Source organism: Meriones unguiculatus, chromosome 9, assembly GCF_030254825.1.
Source record: "Meriones unguiculatus strain TT.TT164.6M chromosome 9, Bangor_MerUng_6.1, whole genome shotgun sequence".
NCBI lineage: Eukaryota > Metazoa > Chordata > Mammalia > Rodentia > Muridae > Meriones > Meriones unguiculatus.
This window is the reverse complement of record NC_083357.1, coordinates 49,655,936-49,671,140: the sequence shown is the minus strand read 5'-3', so window position 1 is coordinate 49,671,140 and position 15,205 is coordinate 49,655,936. Positions and strand designations below refer to the sequence as shown.

General features: G+C 49.0%; 1 protein-coding gene across 1 annotated transcript in view; it reads right to left on the bottom strand.

Annotated features, from left to right (window-relative positions):
- Window positions 1-7,218: 7,218 nt before the first annotated feature.
- Window positions 7,219-15,205, bottom strand: part of Cryl1 (crystallin lambda 1) — a 109,521-nt gene continuing 101,534 nt past the window's right edge. Inside the window, exons 7-8 of the mRNA XM_021639068.2 lie at window positions 8,129-8,235; window positions 7,219-7,769 (exon numbers count right to left, since the gene is read on the bottom strand). Of these exons, the coding sequence (XP_021494743.1) occupies window positions 7,656-7,769; window positions 8,129-8,235 (221 nt within the window). The 3' untranslated portion in view covers window positions 7,219-7,655. The remainder of the gene's footprint in view (window positions 7,770-8,128; window positions 8,236-15,205) is intronic.

The following is a 15,205-nucleotide window of genomic DNA, read 5'->3' as shown; positions in this document are numbered from 1 at the left end:
TAAATAATGTGGCATCTTATGTCCTTTTAGCTTACCTTCTTTTCTCTAACTGGGTACACGGTAGCCAGTCATCTATGACACGGCAGCTGGATGACAGCCGGCTTCTCTGTTCACCCAGCCCTGTGGAGTGTGCTGATATTAAACAACTGTTGTGTCTGTCTTGTGTATGTGTGTGTTCTGAAACAAGGCTTGTCTTGCTCAGGCTAACCTTAGATTCTTGATCGTCTTGCCTCCACCTCCCCAGATCTGGGCCTGCAGAGTCTACCACTGCACCGACCGGGCTCCTGGCTTTGTTTTTAATAGTTAAAGAACCATACCAAGGTTTTTAAATGTTCGTTTTCTAGAATGCATTTTCAGAAACATGTTTTCTCCGAAACCATTTCCCCTAAAAATGTTGCGTGTAACTAGCATATGGACTTACCTTTGGATGACAGAACCTGGGGCTGGCTTGCGGGGGTGTGTGACACTGACCAGCTCTGTTGTCACAGGGCCCTCTTATCACACCGCCTGGCTCTGTTTGTATGGGGGTTATTTTTCCCCATTAAAGGGTAGCTTTAAATTCTATTGCTTTTCAAGAAGCGCTGTGAAGGACCAAAGAGAAGATTTTAGGGACATCACAACAGCGACAGTCCCAGCCGCGGGCGAGACTTCAGGAGGCAGACTCGGCTCCTTCCGGGAGAGGAGAGCCTAGCGCGGGGAGTGGCTCAGTTGAGGGGCGCTTGCTTAGCCTGTTTTGTTTCGCTTGTTGAGTCGAAGCCTCGGATGGATATCAGCGCGAAGGGAAGGTCTTTCCCATTTCACTGTGTCTGAGTCCTTGTTTGAACTTCCCTACTTCCCTTGTCACCCCCCCACCGGAGGTGTCTCTGCCAATCCACCTGAACAGTACCTTTTTCTGCCCAGCGGCTGCCGAGCTCAACACCCCGGTGACTGATGCACCCCTCAGTTCAGAGAATCTGAGCAAGGTCCAGTCTCAACGAGGGCTTGTTAAACAAACTGATGACTAGTTTTTCAACTTCTGGCCACTCCTAGTAATGACCGTCTTGGAAATTTGGATCAAGAACAGGAATATAATATATAATATACATATTATATAGAGATAGGTATTAGATATGTTCTCCTAAAGGCATAGAAAATATAAAAGACTGCAAGGATAAAGTGTGTACTCTGAAAATTCCCAGTAGTGACATATCATCAGTCTAAGATGCTCTCAAACCAACAAGTTGTGTGAAAAAAAAATCTCAAGAGTCTCAATAGACGATGCTCGCATCCCTCAGTCTTAGCCACACCTATTAAAGCATGCGTTCCTGAGCTTATAATACTGCTAATGGATCTAAAAGCCTCATTGATCACCTTCATGCTAGTTACTACTAACTCACACTGGAAATGCAGAGAAATAAAAGGAGTCAGCATCTTACCCACTTTTCCCATACTGAGCATACCTCTGGGTGACCAAATACTTAAAGAGGATACATTTCCCTCTGCATATTCCTGTTAAGAAACTGAGGTCAGGGCTCCAGTGTAGCTCTGTGGTAGAGCACTGGCTTAGTATCCACAAGGTCCTAATGCAAAGCAAGCAAACAAAAAAGGAGCGATGGTAGGCCTGAGGATGTTACTCAGGCAGCAAAGTGCTTGTCGAGCAAGTGAAGGGAACCGAGCCATCTAAAGCCAGGCATGCGGGAGGTGCAGACCTGCAGTTCTAGCACTGGACGACAGAGACAGGAGGTCCTGGGGCTCACTAGCCAGGTAACTTAGCCAAATCATGGATGTCCAGGTTCAGTGATAGATGCCCCCACCTAAGGGTGGGCAAGCCAGCATTCTAGTTGGGAAAGTGAATTCCACCTCAGACTGCTGGAGAGTGACAGAGAGGGGATGAAGAGGTGACATCCGCACCTCACAGGAACAATTAAAGAATGCCGAAAGTCAAAAGCCAAAAGAAAAATCAAAAGAGGTAGCTTAGCTCTGCAAGGGGCCTCCTCACCTCACCTCCAGAGATGTGGGGGGTGAGAGGGCACCTTTTCACCAGGAAAACAAAGAGCAGGGAAGAAAAGGTCCTTCACAGGCCTTGGCTCCCTTCCCTTCTACATTGGCTTTTGGCAGGAAAGATTTGGGAAGAGAACGGCAGATGTCCCTAAGACACTGGGAGTCCTAGCTACACACAGCCTTCTTTCCAGACAGCTTAAAGTGCTGGTTTTAAAGCTGAGGTGTGGCATTGACAAACCTGGTTAACTTTTACCTCAGAATCTGACGCAGCCCACAGAATCATGAGAAACAATGGCTGACTAAGCCAACCAGCCTGTGGTCTATCTTACTCAGACCCAGGTGAAAGTCACAACCACAAGTTTCCCGGGGCTGGGGGTGTGGCTCAGCGATAGTAGACTTGCCTCGCATGGACAGCAGTTTAAGCGCCAACACTGCAAAAATTCCTTTCCTCTTCATTTGGATGATTTTTGTGGTGCTGACCCTGAGAAGCGACACTGCCAGGGATGATACGATGTTCAGACCTGGAGCCTCACTCTCTCTGCTGCCAGTGAGAGGTGAGAAGGACCCACTGCCCTTCCCAGAGTCTCCCCGAGTGTGTGGCAAGGCACAGACAGTGGTCACCTCCTGCAGTGTTAGCAGGCTGGGGACAGGTCATTCACACCATACAACACATAAAACGATGAGCGCCCGCGCGCTGCTGAGGCCGTCCCCGTGTCTCGGTGGCCCGCACCTGCTAGCTCCTGGGTCTGCATCGTAAGCCCCCCACACCGTAACAATCATGCAAACATCTCACTGCAGTGTAAGACAGCTGGAGCCCAGGAAGTAAGGGAAGAAGGGTGGGCGGCTTTCTAAAAGCTACGCGCTGCAGAGGGCAGGCAGTCTGTCCCCAGAGCCCAGGCTTCTAGTCACTGTGTCCTGTGACTTCTCCGAGCCAGCCACCAGCTGGAGCTGGGAGACATTAATCTTCCAATCTATTCCACAGTGCTCTAATGTCCCCTTAGGCATCTTGGCTGTATCAGGGAATCTGCTCTCAGGTCAAGTATGGCCTCTCATTAGAATCCGCAACTGCGTGATGAAGACACAGAATGTGTCTTGAGCCAAACATCAGACCCTGAGACTAGCCTGAGCTCCAGCGTGCCCTCATACTCTGAGTCCCACAGATTATTGTTTGTAATAAAGAATTACATTCTTCCTCATCTGTCTCTATCTCTAATCTTCCTGGCCCACTCCCCAACTGTCCTGGGGCCTCCTGGCGGCTCCCACTGAGGTCCCTCCCTCCCAGCCCAGGCTGTAGTACGTAGTAAGGTGTCCCTTGAATCTGAACATGAGGTTCCCCTCAGAGCGAGACCCAAGATGAGGGAAAAATGGTGAGCTCAGCACAAGATTCAACTCCTTGGCAGAGGGCTGCCTTCCCACACAGCAGAGAGCGTGGCTATGAGGAGCCAACTCCCAAAATGAACTTGTTCTACATACACAGCTCTCCCTCCACCCCTTTCATTTACCCCTTTTTCTTTTCTTTTGTGTGTATGTGTTCACACTGCAGAACACAGCATGAATGTGGCATTCAGACAACAGTCTGTGGCAACCAGTTCCCTCCTTCTGCCATGTGGGTCCTTGGGATCAAACTCGGCCTGTCTGGCTTGGCAGCAAGCACCTCTACCTGCTAAGCCACTCCACAGGCCCCTTGCTTTGTTTTTATCCAGACAAATCAGTCAGCAAGACAGGTGCTACGTCTTGCTGACTGATTTGTCTGTTTGTGTTTGTATTGTTTACTATAATGTAAGGTCTATATGGGCAGAGTTTTCTGGTTTTCTTTCCTTTTGGCTTTTCTTTCCTTCATGGCTCTATCTTCAACATTTGAAATAGGCCTTGACATGCAATAGATATTCAATAACTGTTACATGAATCCACTGAAAATTAGTAAATTTCTAACAAGTTGTGATGCCTAACAGGACAGTCTTGGTCATTCCTGTGGTTTTCCATAAAGGCCCACTCTCTGACAAGGTTAATGAGACTCAAGGCCACACCTCAGCTGGCTTCAAAGCCACTAGCTAGCGCCGTCACTGTGAAGGGCAGAATGACAAAGGCACCATTAAATGCAGGGTACAAGGCAAGGTCACACCAAAAATGAGCCTCCTGGTGAAGGTGGCTGCAGCACAGGAGAGCAGCTCCCATTGCTGCCTCCGCCAGACCTTTGAGTCTATCTGAGGCTGCAGGTGGAATCTCAAGGTGGCCACTGACACTTACTGGGAGACAAAACTGTTCTCCCAGCTCAGTGATCCTCCTATCTCAGGCTCTGGAGCTCTGCGATTACAGACTTGTGGCTTTTAGAATGGAGACAAGGAGGCCGGGCATGGTTCCTGGAGGCGGAGGCAGGAGGATGGAGAGTTCAAGGTCAGCTTAGGCTACGTGAGACCCTGTCTCAAAGCAGTTACAGCAAGCTTTCGGTCCTTGGTTAAAGCTGAAGAAACTGTAGGCACTCCACTGGCAGCAACCCACACAGGGCAACCATGCACAGTCACCACGCACTGGCCTGGGAGCTTTGGGACAGGCACTGGGGACATTCATCATGCTGATGGAGATTTATGGCTTTGAAACCCCAAGAAAATGATTCAGAAACTAGTCAGGATGATATCTGATTGGGCAGGTCCTTCTGATTAACTCCCATATATATATATATATATATATAATAGCAATTTGGAATACAGAAATCTATCTATGAAGCCTATCAATGATGGCCCAGCAATATTACTCAGGCATCACAGACCCCAACTATGACCAAGGGGGACACTTTGTCTCATCTCAAACCAGATGCCAGTCTACTCATTGAAAAAAACAAAAACAAAACCATCAGATAAACCCAGACTCAGACTCTTCAGAAACGTCAAGGTTGTGAGATGCAAAGCCAGATGGATGGAGGAGGCTGGGCAGACAGAAAATGATGTGCAAAGTGGCATCCTCTCCTTTGCAGCTTTGGACCCATCAGCCCAGGTGGTGGGTCCTTCTTGGGTGGGGAAAAGGATATGAGGAACGACACATCCACTGGCCCACCAGAGCAGCCGGGCTCTTTCACAGCAGCCGCCAGCCTGCCAAGTCGGGAGCAGAAATGCCCAGCCAGTGTGATCCCCCTGACAGATGTGTTTCCTCAGTTTGTGTGAGGCTGGTCTCACCCAGTCTCCCCTGTAGCTTCATGTTTGACCAAATCCTGACTCTTTCCAGCTGCTTCCAGAACCATCTTCCTCTGTGTTCCCCTCTATTTGTTCTCGGGTTTGAACTGTCTAATCGTTATTTTCCATTAGGTGAGAGACAGCATTTGCATACCTAACAATTCCTTACCACATGTTATGACAGCTACATAAGGCCACGGAGCTCTTCTGCCATGTATCAGGCCCTCCCTGGGCAGCCATAGGATTGATTCCAGGATCCCTGCGGGTTCCAAGTCCACAGGTGTTCAACTTCCTTACCTAAAATGGCCCTGTATTTGCAAAAAACCCACGCACATCCATCTGCATACTGTAAGTCATCCCTAGATGATTCATAAGAGTTGGTGCAATGTAAGTGCTGTGGGAATGGTTGTCATGCTCCGTAGCTTTGACAATGGTGGGGGGAGAAAGTTTGTACATGTTGCTTTTTTGAAACTTTCTGAAATTCTTTCCAAATATTTTTTGATCCCCATTTGACCAAATCCCTTAGGTTCTGATGCTTCGGATTTTTCCGAACATGCCCGGCTTTCACCCAGGAAGACATGACAACGAAAGTGCGGAAATATAACCTAGACACACAACAAAAACCAAGTGGCACCACCTTCTGTCCCACAACAGCAATGCTGTCGTGAGTGAGCCCCCCTGCCTGGCACTCCTAGGGGTCACTCATGCAGTCTCAGGCCCAGTGGTGCACATGGCTAGCCTTTGGACTCTCACGGCTCATCAATGCCAAGAGCCAGGCAGATTGCGAGCGGGATCTACCCATGTGCCATGCCTAGCTAGGTCACAGGAAGCTCAGGCAGGGCCTGGGGACTATGTGGCTTTCAGCACTCAGGAAGGAAGGTGGCCCTGAGAACCAAGCCTAGACTGCGCAACAGCACTGGGGAGTGCCTTGAAGGAAGAGGGGCAGCGCCTCAGCTGCAGGGAGGAGCAAGCCCTACCCCACCCCCATTGCTGGATGAGGCAATGAGATCAGGAGAGGGGCTGAGTCACTGGAGCTCCAGGATTACCTGAGGCTCAATCAGGGGAAGAGGACAAGGTCTTTCAGGGTTCCCCGCTTCCTTTCCATCTTGTCACGTCATCTTCCCGGTGGGGTTTTCAAACACAGCACATTCAGATCCCCCATACACACACCTCTCACTGACTTTCACAGCCATGACAGGCCACTCCTACTTGCAGGCATCCCCAAGCCATCACCTCCCAGCCTAACAGCAAGCTTGTATCCAGTCTGGTCCCTTCTGCTGTCAGATGCTGTCAGAGTGAACGTGTAACAGCCCAGACCGGTAGAGTGCTGGGGAGAGAGATGTCTAACCATTAGCACGGGCCTCTGTGAGCTGAGCCAGTCTAAGCCTGCTGTGTCTCCATGTTCTTCCTCTGACGGGAGGCGCTGGCTGACACCTCCATGCTTGGAGGCTCCCATCCTTGAAGCCTCCCTTGCAGGGCCTCAGTGTGCATCAGTGTGAGTCCTTGGGACACTGAGCCTGCTTCATGGTCACTTTGTTGGGCGTGGTAACCCCAGATCTTCCATGTGTGCTAAGGACACAGGGCTGCACTGACTGAGGCTCACAAGCTAGCAAAAATGACCACCTCTGAGTGGAGGACCCTAAGCAGGGTTGCTGCTTTTCCACACCACAGCAGCCTCCACCCGGAGGAAACACAGCTCCGTACCATGTGACCCCGAGATCTTCACCACCCAAGACGGCAAGGCCAGTGCCCTGCCGGAGCTGTTGGGGAGCCCTGTGATGGCACCCAGAAACCAGAGTTCCCATGGAGAGTCACACGTACTGGGGTCCTCAGAATGTTCTGGAAGCTTATGCCGGGAACAAACTACAGACGTGGAAATCTCAAGGGTTAGGCAGCCCACAGTGCTTCTTAAACAGATCTGAGAATCACAGGGCACCGTTGAACTAGTTTGGGAATGTACTGGCCCAAACTAGAGGACTGTTCGTTAGTTGATTCATTCATTCATTCATTCATTCATTCATTCATTCGTTCATTCAGTGTGTGTGTGTGTGTGTCTAGAAACAGACCGTCATTGTGGAATCAACACTTTTATTCAGAATAAACTGAAAGTGATTGCTTTATAACGCAGGGTCTTGGGACACTCAGAGGGGGATTAGAAAACAATTACAGAAATATGTTTAAAGTAGATTGATAACAGGAAACTGCAGTCACCGCCTGGAGGTGCGTGTGTAGGCACACTGGAAAGAAGAGGTGAAAATCTTCAGTTGCCCAGGTGGCAGGAACCCCAGGCCTCAGAACCCAGGCAGTGCTTTGACAGCCCAGTGCGGGGTTAGGCGGGAGCGGCCAGAGGGCACTTGGCCTCTCCAGCTGTCCACGGCGGCACACGGGGGAGCAGACCGATCTCCGGGCCAGCGTCCTGGGCGGCTCCACGCTGCACAGAGACTGGACAGAGAGCCTCTCACTTAAGAGAGCCTCCCAGGAGGGAGTGGTGGCAGCACTACGACAAGTTTACTGCGGTTGCACCTGGTGCTTCAGTTTGGCGAGCTTCATGAGACAATCGTCCCTCCACTGCCTTCTGGCAGCTAAGTGCTCCGGGTCATCAGGAACCTTCATGCACATGTCCTGGGAGAGGGAAGGGGGAAGAAAAAGCAGAGAACACATGCAGAGGACCTATTCTGCCGAGAGTGTAACTGCCTCCCTTTTTATGCCAGCCTTGTGTATACTCCTTCCAAACTCCATAGTAAGTGTGAGCTCCAGGCGTCCTGAGAGTCCCCCCAGACAAGTCAACATGAGCTGCCGGTTGCCATCACCTTGCCCTTAAGGTATCCTGGAGACCAGGGTCGACTATGGCAGTCAGGAAAAAGCAGCCTTCAGGATCAAGGGTCAAGACTGTTGCTACTGACCAAGCCCCTCCCATAGGTGGCACGGGAGGGAGACAGCCAGTGTGTGCCAGCTGGCACGCTCCTGGACAGTCCACATACCTGGTTAACTTTCTCCACTGTGGCCCCTGAGAACTCTGGAACAGGTCCAAAAGTCTTGAGGACGCGCTTCATTCCTTCACTGTATCTGTCACAGTAGCTCACCATACCTGAAATGGCATGAAAATGGGAACTTACACGTCAGTGCCAACGTTCTCTAACTCCAAACTGAGACCTCTGCAGAAGGATCTGTCCTGGAAAAGGGGCAGAGGTGAACTCTGACCTGGGCAAGCAGGAGCACCTTGCCATCATGAGCTATTATCCTAGCTTTCTGGGGTCCTCTGTCAGTGTACCCCAGGAGTCCTGGGTCAGTGCTCCTCAGGGGTCCTCAGCCAGTGCATCCCAGGGGTCCTGGATCAGTGAATCTCTGGGGTCTTCAGTCAGTAGTGCTCATGCTCTGATGTGTAGAAAATATTTCCTTCAACCATGTACTGCTAAAGTGTATGCTGGACTTCAGTGTATTTTTTTCCTTTTTCTTTTACCTCCCGCCCTTTTTCTTTCTTTCTGATACAGGGGCTCGTGTAGCCCAGGCTACATAGACCACCTGGAAGGTCTGGTCCCACCTGCACTGTTCAAGTGCTGGGATTACAGGCACGTGCCACTCGGATGGAATCAGGGGTCTTATGAATGCTAAATAAGCACATCTCCTTCCCCTCCCTCCTTGTTTTGAGACAGAGTTTCACCCTGTAGCTCACAATAGCCTTAAACTCATGGTAATCCTCTTGCCTCAGCTTCCCAAGTGCTGGCACTCCAGGCACGAATCATTATGAATGCCTTCAATTCATTATTTTTTGAACCTCAGATGTCAAAACTCAAGTCCCTCCCTCCTTATCACACTCTTAAAGCCGCCTCGAGGTCAGGTTACACTTTATCTGGTATTTATAAGAGCGGAGGCTGTGCTTGCTGACACTTTCTTAAGGAAGGCTAGAGCCAGGCCGGCCTGACCCCCTGCGCACAGGCTGTGCCAGCCCCGCCAGGCTCATCAGTTTCCCTGCTGCAGGGTTTTGGTGGAATAAGTGAGGATGAGGAAGGGCCGTGTGGGCTGCAGCCAAGATTAGACATGGAACCCAGGTGAGCTTTGAAGGAAAGCACAAGCCTGGTCTAGCCTGGGAACCTTTCCAAAGTGTAGCCACCTGCTCCAGGCCCCTCAGTTCCCTCCTCGTCCTCCCCTACATGCTGAGCCTCGGGGCTGCAAGAGTAGGCGAGGGATAGAGACAAGATAAGCTGGAAGCCAGGCCCAGGATGCCTGGGGCCAAAGCGTCTGTAAGTCCTGGCTGTGCTGACTGTGCCCATTGCTTTTTTCCCATTTTGTGGGACTGGACTTGAGTTCTACCACTGAGCTAGCCCCAGGCCCTTCTCTTCCAGAGCCACAAAACCTCAGCACCAGGTCACTGGAACACAGAATTGCAGAAGTTGCACAGACCCCAAAGCTTGCTCCCATCTACCCTGTAGAGGCTGTATTTGATTGACCTAAGACAAAAACCAGCACTAGAGACTCTTCAAAAAGAAAGTCTGCTTCTCCAGGGTTTAGTTTTAATTGTTCTACACTGAAACAAAAGCCAAAATTGTCTGGGTTTCTATTCTATTTGTTTCAAATAGTTTTTCTTTTTCAGTGTACCAAAGAAATTTTTTAATAAAAGAAACTGTTTGGAAGGGTCTCTCTCTCTCTCTCTCTTTCTGTCTCTCCCTATGTGTGTGTGTGTGTGTGTGTGTGTGTGTGTGTGTGTGTGTGTGTGTGTGTGTGTATGCATCGAGACTGGGTCTCATATAGTTTAGGCTGACTTCAAACTCACCTTGAAGTCAAGGCTAGCTTTGAACACAGTCCCTCCTATTTCTATTTCCCAAATGATGGGGTTTCTGGTGTGTGCCTTCCACACCCAGCTTGAGAAACTGTTTTGAAGGGTGAAATATTAATGCTGATCATTAGCACCTGCAGTTAGTCCGTGGCTAATTTTTAAAGAGAGGCTGTCACAGCACAGGTGATGACTTGGTAGTCCAGAACTTGGCAAGTTCCTGTAAATGCCTAGCAACGTTTAGTCTTGTCCAATGGATTAAAGTTGCCAGAGACCAGAAAACGGGGTAAGCATGGCTTTCCCTTCAAAACAAACAAACAAACAACAACAACAAACCCGAAGCATTTGTTTCATTTTCCCTATTTGCTTATTCACACACTAATGATAATAAAGCGTAGCCACAACTGCAATGTATTCATTTGGAACAGGGGCAAGAGACCCAGAGTTGAATATATCAGAGAGACGTTAAATGATTAAAGTTGGTCAGTTCCCACCATTTTGACAAGATCCCTAAGATAATCAGTGTGTCAATTATCTTCAGGACTGTGCTCATCACTTACAATGCCACCAGCAGGGCCAGCGCCAGACCTGCCATACCCATGCTGTGCACAAGCCTTCCACACCTCACTGTCCCAGCTCAGCTCAGCTGGTTGGCTTCTCCATAGCTCTGGGCCTGTGGTGAGCAGAACACCACGGTGATGAAGAGAAGCTGCTCCCCTCATGACAGCCAGGATACAGACAAGAAGAGGCCAGCCTCCCAAGCTCCCCATTCAAGGGCACACCCCCAGTGCTCTGACTTATTTCTAAATGAACGCCACCTCTTTTAAAACAAACTTGTTACATTTGTGTGTGCATGTGCGCGCGAGTGTTTGTGTCACGTTGTGTAGAAGTCAGGGAACAGGTTGTGGAAGCTGCCTCTCTCCTTCCACTGCATGGGTCCTGGGGAGCAAATCAGATCCTCAGGCTTGGTGGAGAACTGAGATGGCTCAGGATCCCACGTCTTAAAGGTCCCATGCTTGTTCCCAAACAACGCCACACGCTGGTCCCCAAGCACTCCACAATCCACAGCATCACAGAAGGAAGTGGGGAAAATTGACTATGGCTGCACATTTAATCAGCCAAGGAGGGTTTTGCCTGCCTGTATGTGTGTGTGCACGCTTAGTGTGTGTGGAGTTGGGGAGAGGGCACCAGGAACAGTTCTGAGCTGCCATGTGAGTGCTGAGAACCGAATCCTGGTCCTCTGCAAAAGAAACAAGTGCCATCTCTCCAATTCCCATAGGACATTTATTTCTTCAACATTGAATAAAATGTGGCAAAACTGCTTATAATACAACTCACAACCTTCCCCCCGTGCAACAGAATTTGACTTCTCTACATGAAAGAGAGAGAAAAAAAAAAGCCTGAGTGGAAATTTTCTCTAAAAATAGCAATTCTACCAGAAAGGAAAAAGCCTGGCCTAACCCTTTTACCATGTTAGCTTACCGCCACCCTTTCTCCTGCCAGTCCAACCTTCCCTTTGTCCTTCCTTCTGTGCTTTCGTGTCCCCTGTCCGCATGAGCTTTGCTCTTCCACAGCCCTTGGAAAGCTTGGCTTGGCAGAAGCTAAGCCTAATCTTTTTTTAAAGGCTTATTTGTTCTTATTTAATGCATGTTGGTGTCTTGGCTGCTGCGTCTGTGCAGTGGTTGTGAGTCTATGTGGGCACAGGGAATAACATTCAGATCCTCTGCAATAGTAGCCAGGACTCTTAGCCCTGCTCTGGACTCTCTGGCCCATGGGCCTAATTTTTTGGGAGATGCTTGTATGGACAAAGACGACACAGCAGGGGTTGATTCTCAAGATTAGATTTAGCTTATCTTGTTGAATCATAGTTCTCAATCTGTGAGACCCTTCAGGTAAAACATGGGGTTTCCTAAACCCTAGCACCTCTACCAAGCCCTCCTGCCTGTTGATTTTACGGGGTGAAACATGGCCCACCATCCAGACCTGAATGATGCCTCCCAACACTGGGTTTCCTGGAAAGCCCTGCTTGCAACCTATTTCGGAGGGGTCTAGTTTTGACCCAGCCCATGAGCCCCCACCTACATGGATTCACCTGAGTTGAGAGAAAGTTTCACAGGCTTTATGAAAACAGGTCAGAAGGGCCCGAAAACAGAATGACAATATTGACTGTCCTCCAAGAACAGAATTATCATGGTAACAGGGCCCACTCCAGCACCAGCTCCCCCGACCCCCCCTTTTCAGCTCAGCTGTTCCCACCAGCAACGATGGCTTGACACAGAGGAACAAAACTCCCTGCTAAAAAAACTAGGTAAGTATCTACAAGACAAGGAGCCAGCCTACAACCAATTCAGGGGTATCCGGGGTTGCAAGATTCTCAGATGTTGGCCCTCCACAGGGACAGCAAGACACAAAGTCCAAAGAGCTTTGGGGGACAGGGCAGGGCCCAGAGGCTCAGCAAAGAAACAAACCAGGCCTGATTCTAAGGTTCCCTGTCTCCAGCAATCAAAACCTGCCTCATCTGTACTTACTCTGGATTTCTCCCTCAGGCCTGGGTCAACCTTTTGGGGAGAATTAAGAAAACTAAAAACAAAACAAAAACAAATGCTGGAAGAGTAATAAATTAAACACAACAAGCTGAATATAGATAACACTCAAATGGTGGATGTGTAGCTCAGTGTAGCGTGCCCGGAGCTCTGGGTTCCACGGCCCAGCAACACCACCACATAAAGACAGAATAAACAAAAAGGCCATGGGTTACACACGTAATCCACCCAGACAACTGCCTTCCATGTGGTTTCCTTGTGCTCGCATGTGGCCTCTTCACACATACCCCCACTCCCACCCGCCCCTGCCAGAACTGGTTGTCATCCCCACGGAAGAGATGAGAAAACCAAGGTACACAGAGTCAAGTGGTTGCTCTAAGCTCACGCATGCAGCTAACAAATGGGAAAGCCAGGGCGGAGGTTAGCTAACTGTCTCGCTGGCTCTATCCTGAAAGCATATATTTCACAGAGGATGTTTTGAAAAAGAAAAGATGACAGGCTGAGCGATCACTCTCCCCTACTGCGTTCCTACTTAGTTGAAATTCCCCCAACTCCACCCCCAGCTTCTCAAAGCACCTCTGCCACAAGGCCTTTCCAATTCTCTTCCTTTTCTTTCTACCTCTTTCTTTCAGATACTGGCCAAAGCCTGCAGAGATTTTCCCTAGAACTCTGAGAATTCTTATTCATTCTCTGAAGCTTCTCCAACCTTCTGCCTCCAGCTTCACTGCCCAGGCTCTTCTGACCCCAACTCAAAAGACAAGACTGTCCTCTTCAGCTCTCCCCCTCCTCCTGGTGGCTGCCAGTCTTTACAGCTTGCCTGCCCTGGTGTTTTCTCTCCAACAGAATTATCATCAAGTTTTAGAAATAGCTAAATAACCTTAAAGTATCTGCACGTGCTTTGGGAAATTGGTAGCTTTTAAGACTAAAAACTCCTGCTGGCCCAAGACCAGTGCTTTTATAAAAGCCGCGTCAACAAAACCGAGAAACTTCCTCCCCACGCCAACCTGGATAGATTCTGGGTGACACCAGAATAATAGGGGCCATTGGTTCCCGGCCAGATCTTCTAGCTTTCTAGCTCTAGGCTTTGGAATGCTCAGAAGTTGAAAACTGCATCCGACTCTTATTATCATATTAAGCCAATTAAGCTTTCTTATCATATCAGTTTTGTCTGAAAAATTGTTGTGGCCTCCTTCCTGTCTGCAACCTCACTGATCCTGGAATGCCTGGGGTCACCCACCGGCTTCTGTTTCTGTTTGTTTGAGACTCAAAGCTGTTCTCAGTTCTCTCCCTATCGATTCCTCACAATGCCTCACCTCTCTCAGTTCTCTCAAGAAAGAGAAATATGGTGGTTATCAGGCAGAATCCATGTCCATTTCAAATGCTTGGCTATGCTCCCCACTCATAAGGTCTGGCTGAAAAGACATCAAAAATGATCTGAAACCATTCCAGTGATACTTTAAAACTCTTATCCCACTTGTATGAAGGCGTCCTCTTGGTATTTTCTTCTTGTGTTCAATGGCTATCCTCACACAAGCATGGCAGCCACTGGGAGGCTCCTTCCTTCCTTTGGCTGCTCTTAGCTTTTAAGGAACACTCAGTGTTTGGACTATTATTGCAGAGTTGGTGTAATGGGTTCACTCCTTTAATTTACCAAGGGCATGAGCCCTCCCTTCCTGGACCACTAGCACCAGTTACGATGAAGTTCTTTCTGTCACATCAGTCACACACACTCCTGTCTGCCTACCCACTCAAAAAACAGACGCATCAGCAGAGCACGGTGGCACACGCCTGTAATCCCAGCACCCAGGGAGGCAGAGGCACGTGGGATTATTTGATGTTTGAGCCCAACTTGGGCTACATTATCAGTATCAGGAGACCTATCCCCAAACCAAACCTAACCAAACAAAATGATGGGAACCATCCATACCCCTCTGGCCTCCCAGGAAATCTCACTTCTCAATATCGCTTGTGAAATATGGTCTTGACACTCCAGGTAACATTCCTTTTTTCTTTCTATGTCTCTTTTACCACTTAATGAGGACTCTGTTAAAGTAACATATAGTAATTGTATGAGTTTCCAGCAACAGAGCAGTAAAAAGATAATAAAAGTTACTCGAGGCTCAGTGGAGAGGTGCTTGCCAGGCATATAGAAGGCTCTAGGCTTGATTCCCCAGCAAAACAAAAGGAAAAAAGGAAAAGAAGAAAACATAAATACTATTTCCCATTGTGCTGGATATGGCTCAATCCTAAAGTCCCAGAATTCAGCAGCTGGATAATGGGTTTGTGGCTAGTGAGAGCTATGTAATGGGGGGAAAAAAGTTACAATCATTTTAATGGCAAGAGATAGCTAATGGGTAGGTAACATCTTTCAGATTTTGGTACACCATTGTGTTTTAATTTGGTATGGGCTTCAGCAGCTGGTCATCTTTGGATCACTGGAAATCTGCTTCACTCTTATCCTTCCAAGTTATCTTTCTTGGAATTACCAGGTCATACTGACTTCTCCAGGCCTCTGAAGTCAGCTTCCAAGACAGTTGTCTGGCCTGCCCCACCCTGCCAGGCCTCTCCTGGAAGGCCTTGTGACTCCTAGCCTTCGGGAAGGCCATCCCACTGCTCTGTGGAAGCACCCACAGGCACACCTGCGTAGACAGAGGATGGCCCCATAAGCATCACTGGGATCCACTTGGCACCACTCTCTGGTGTTTTTGTCCTCCTTTTTGCTCTGTAATCAATTTCAACACCTC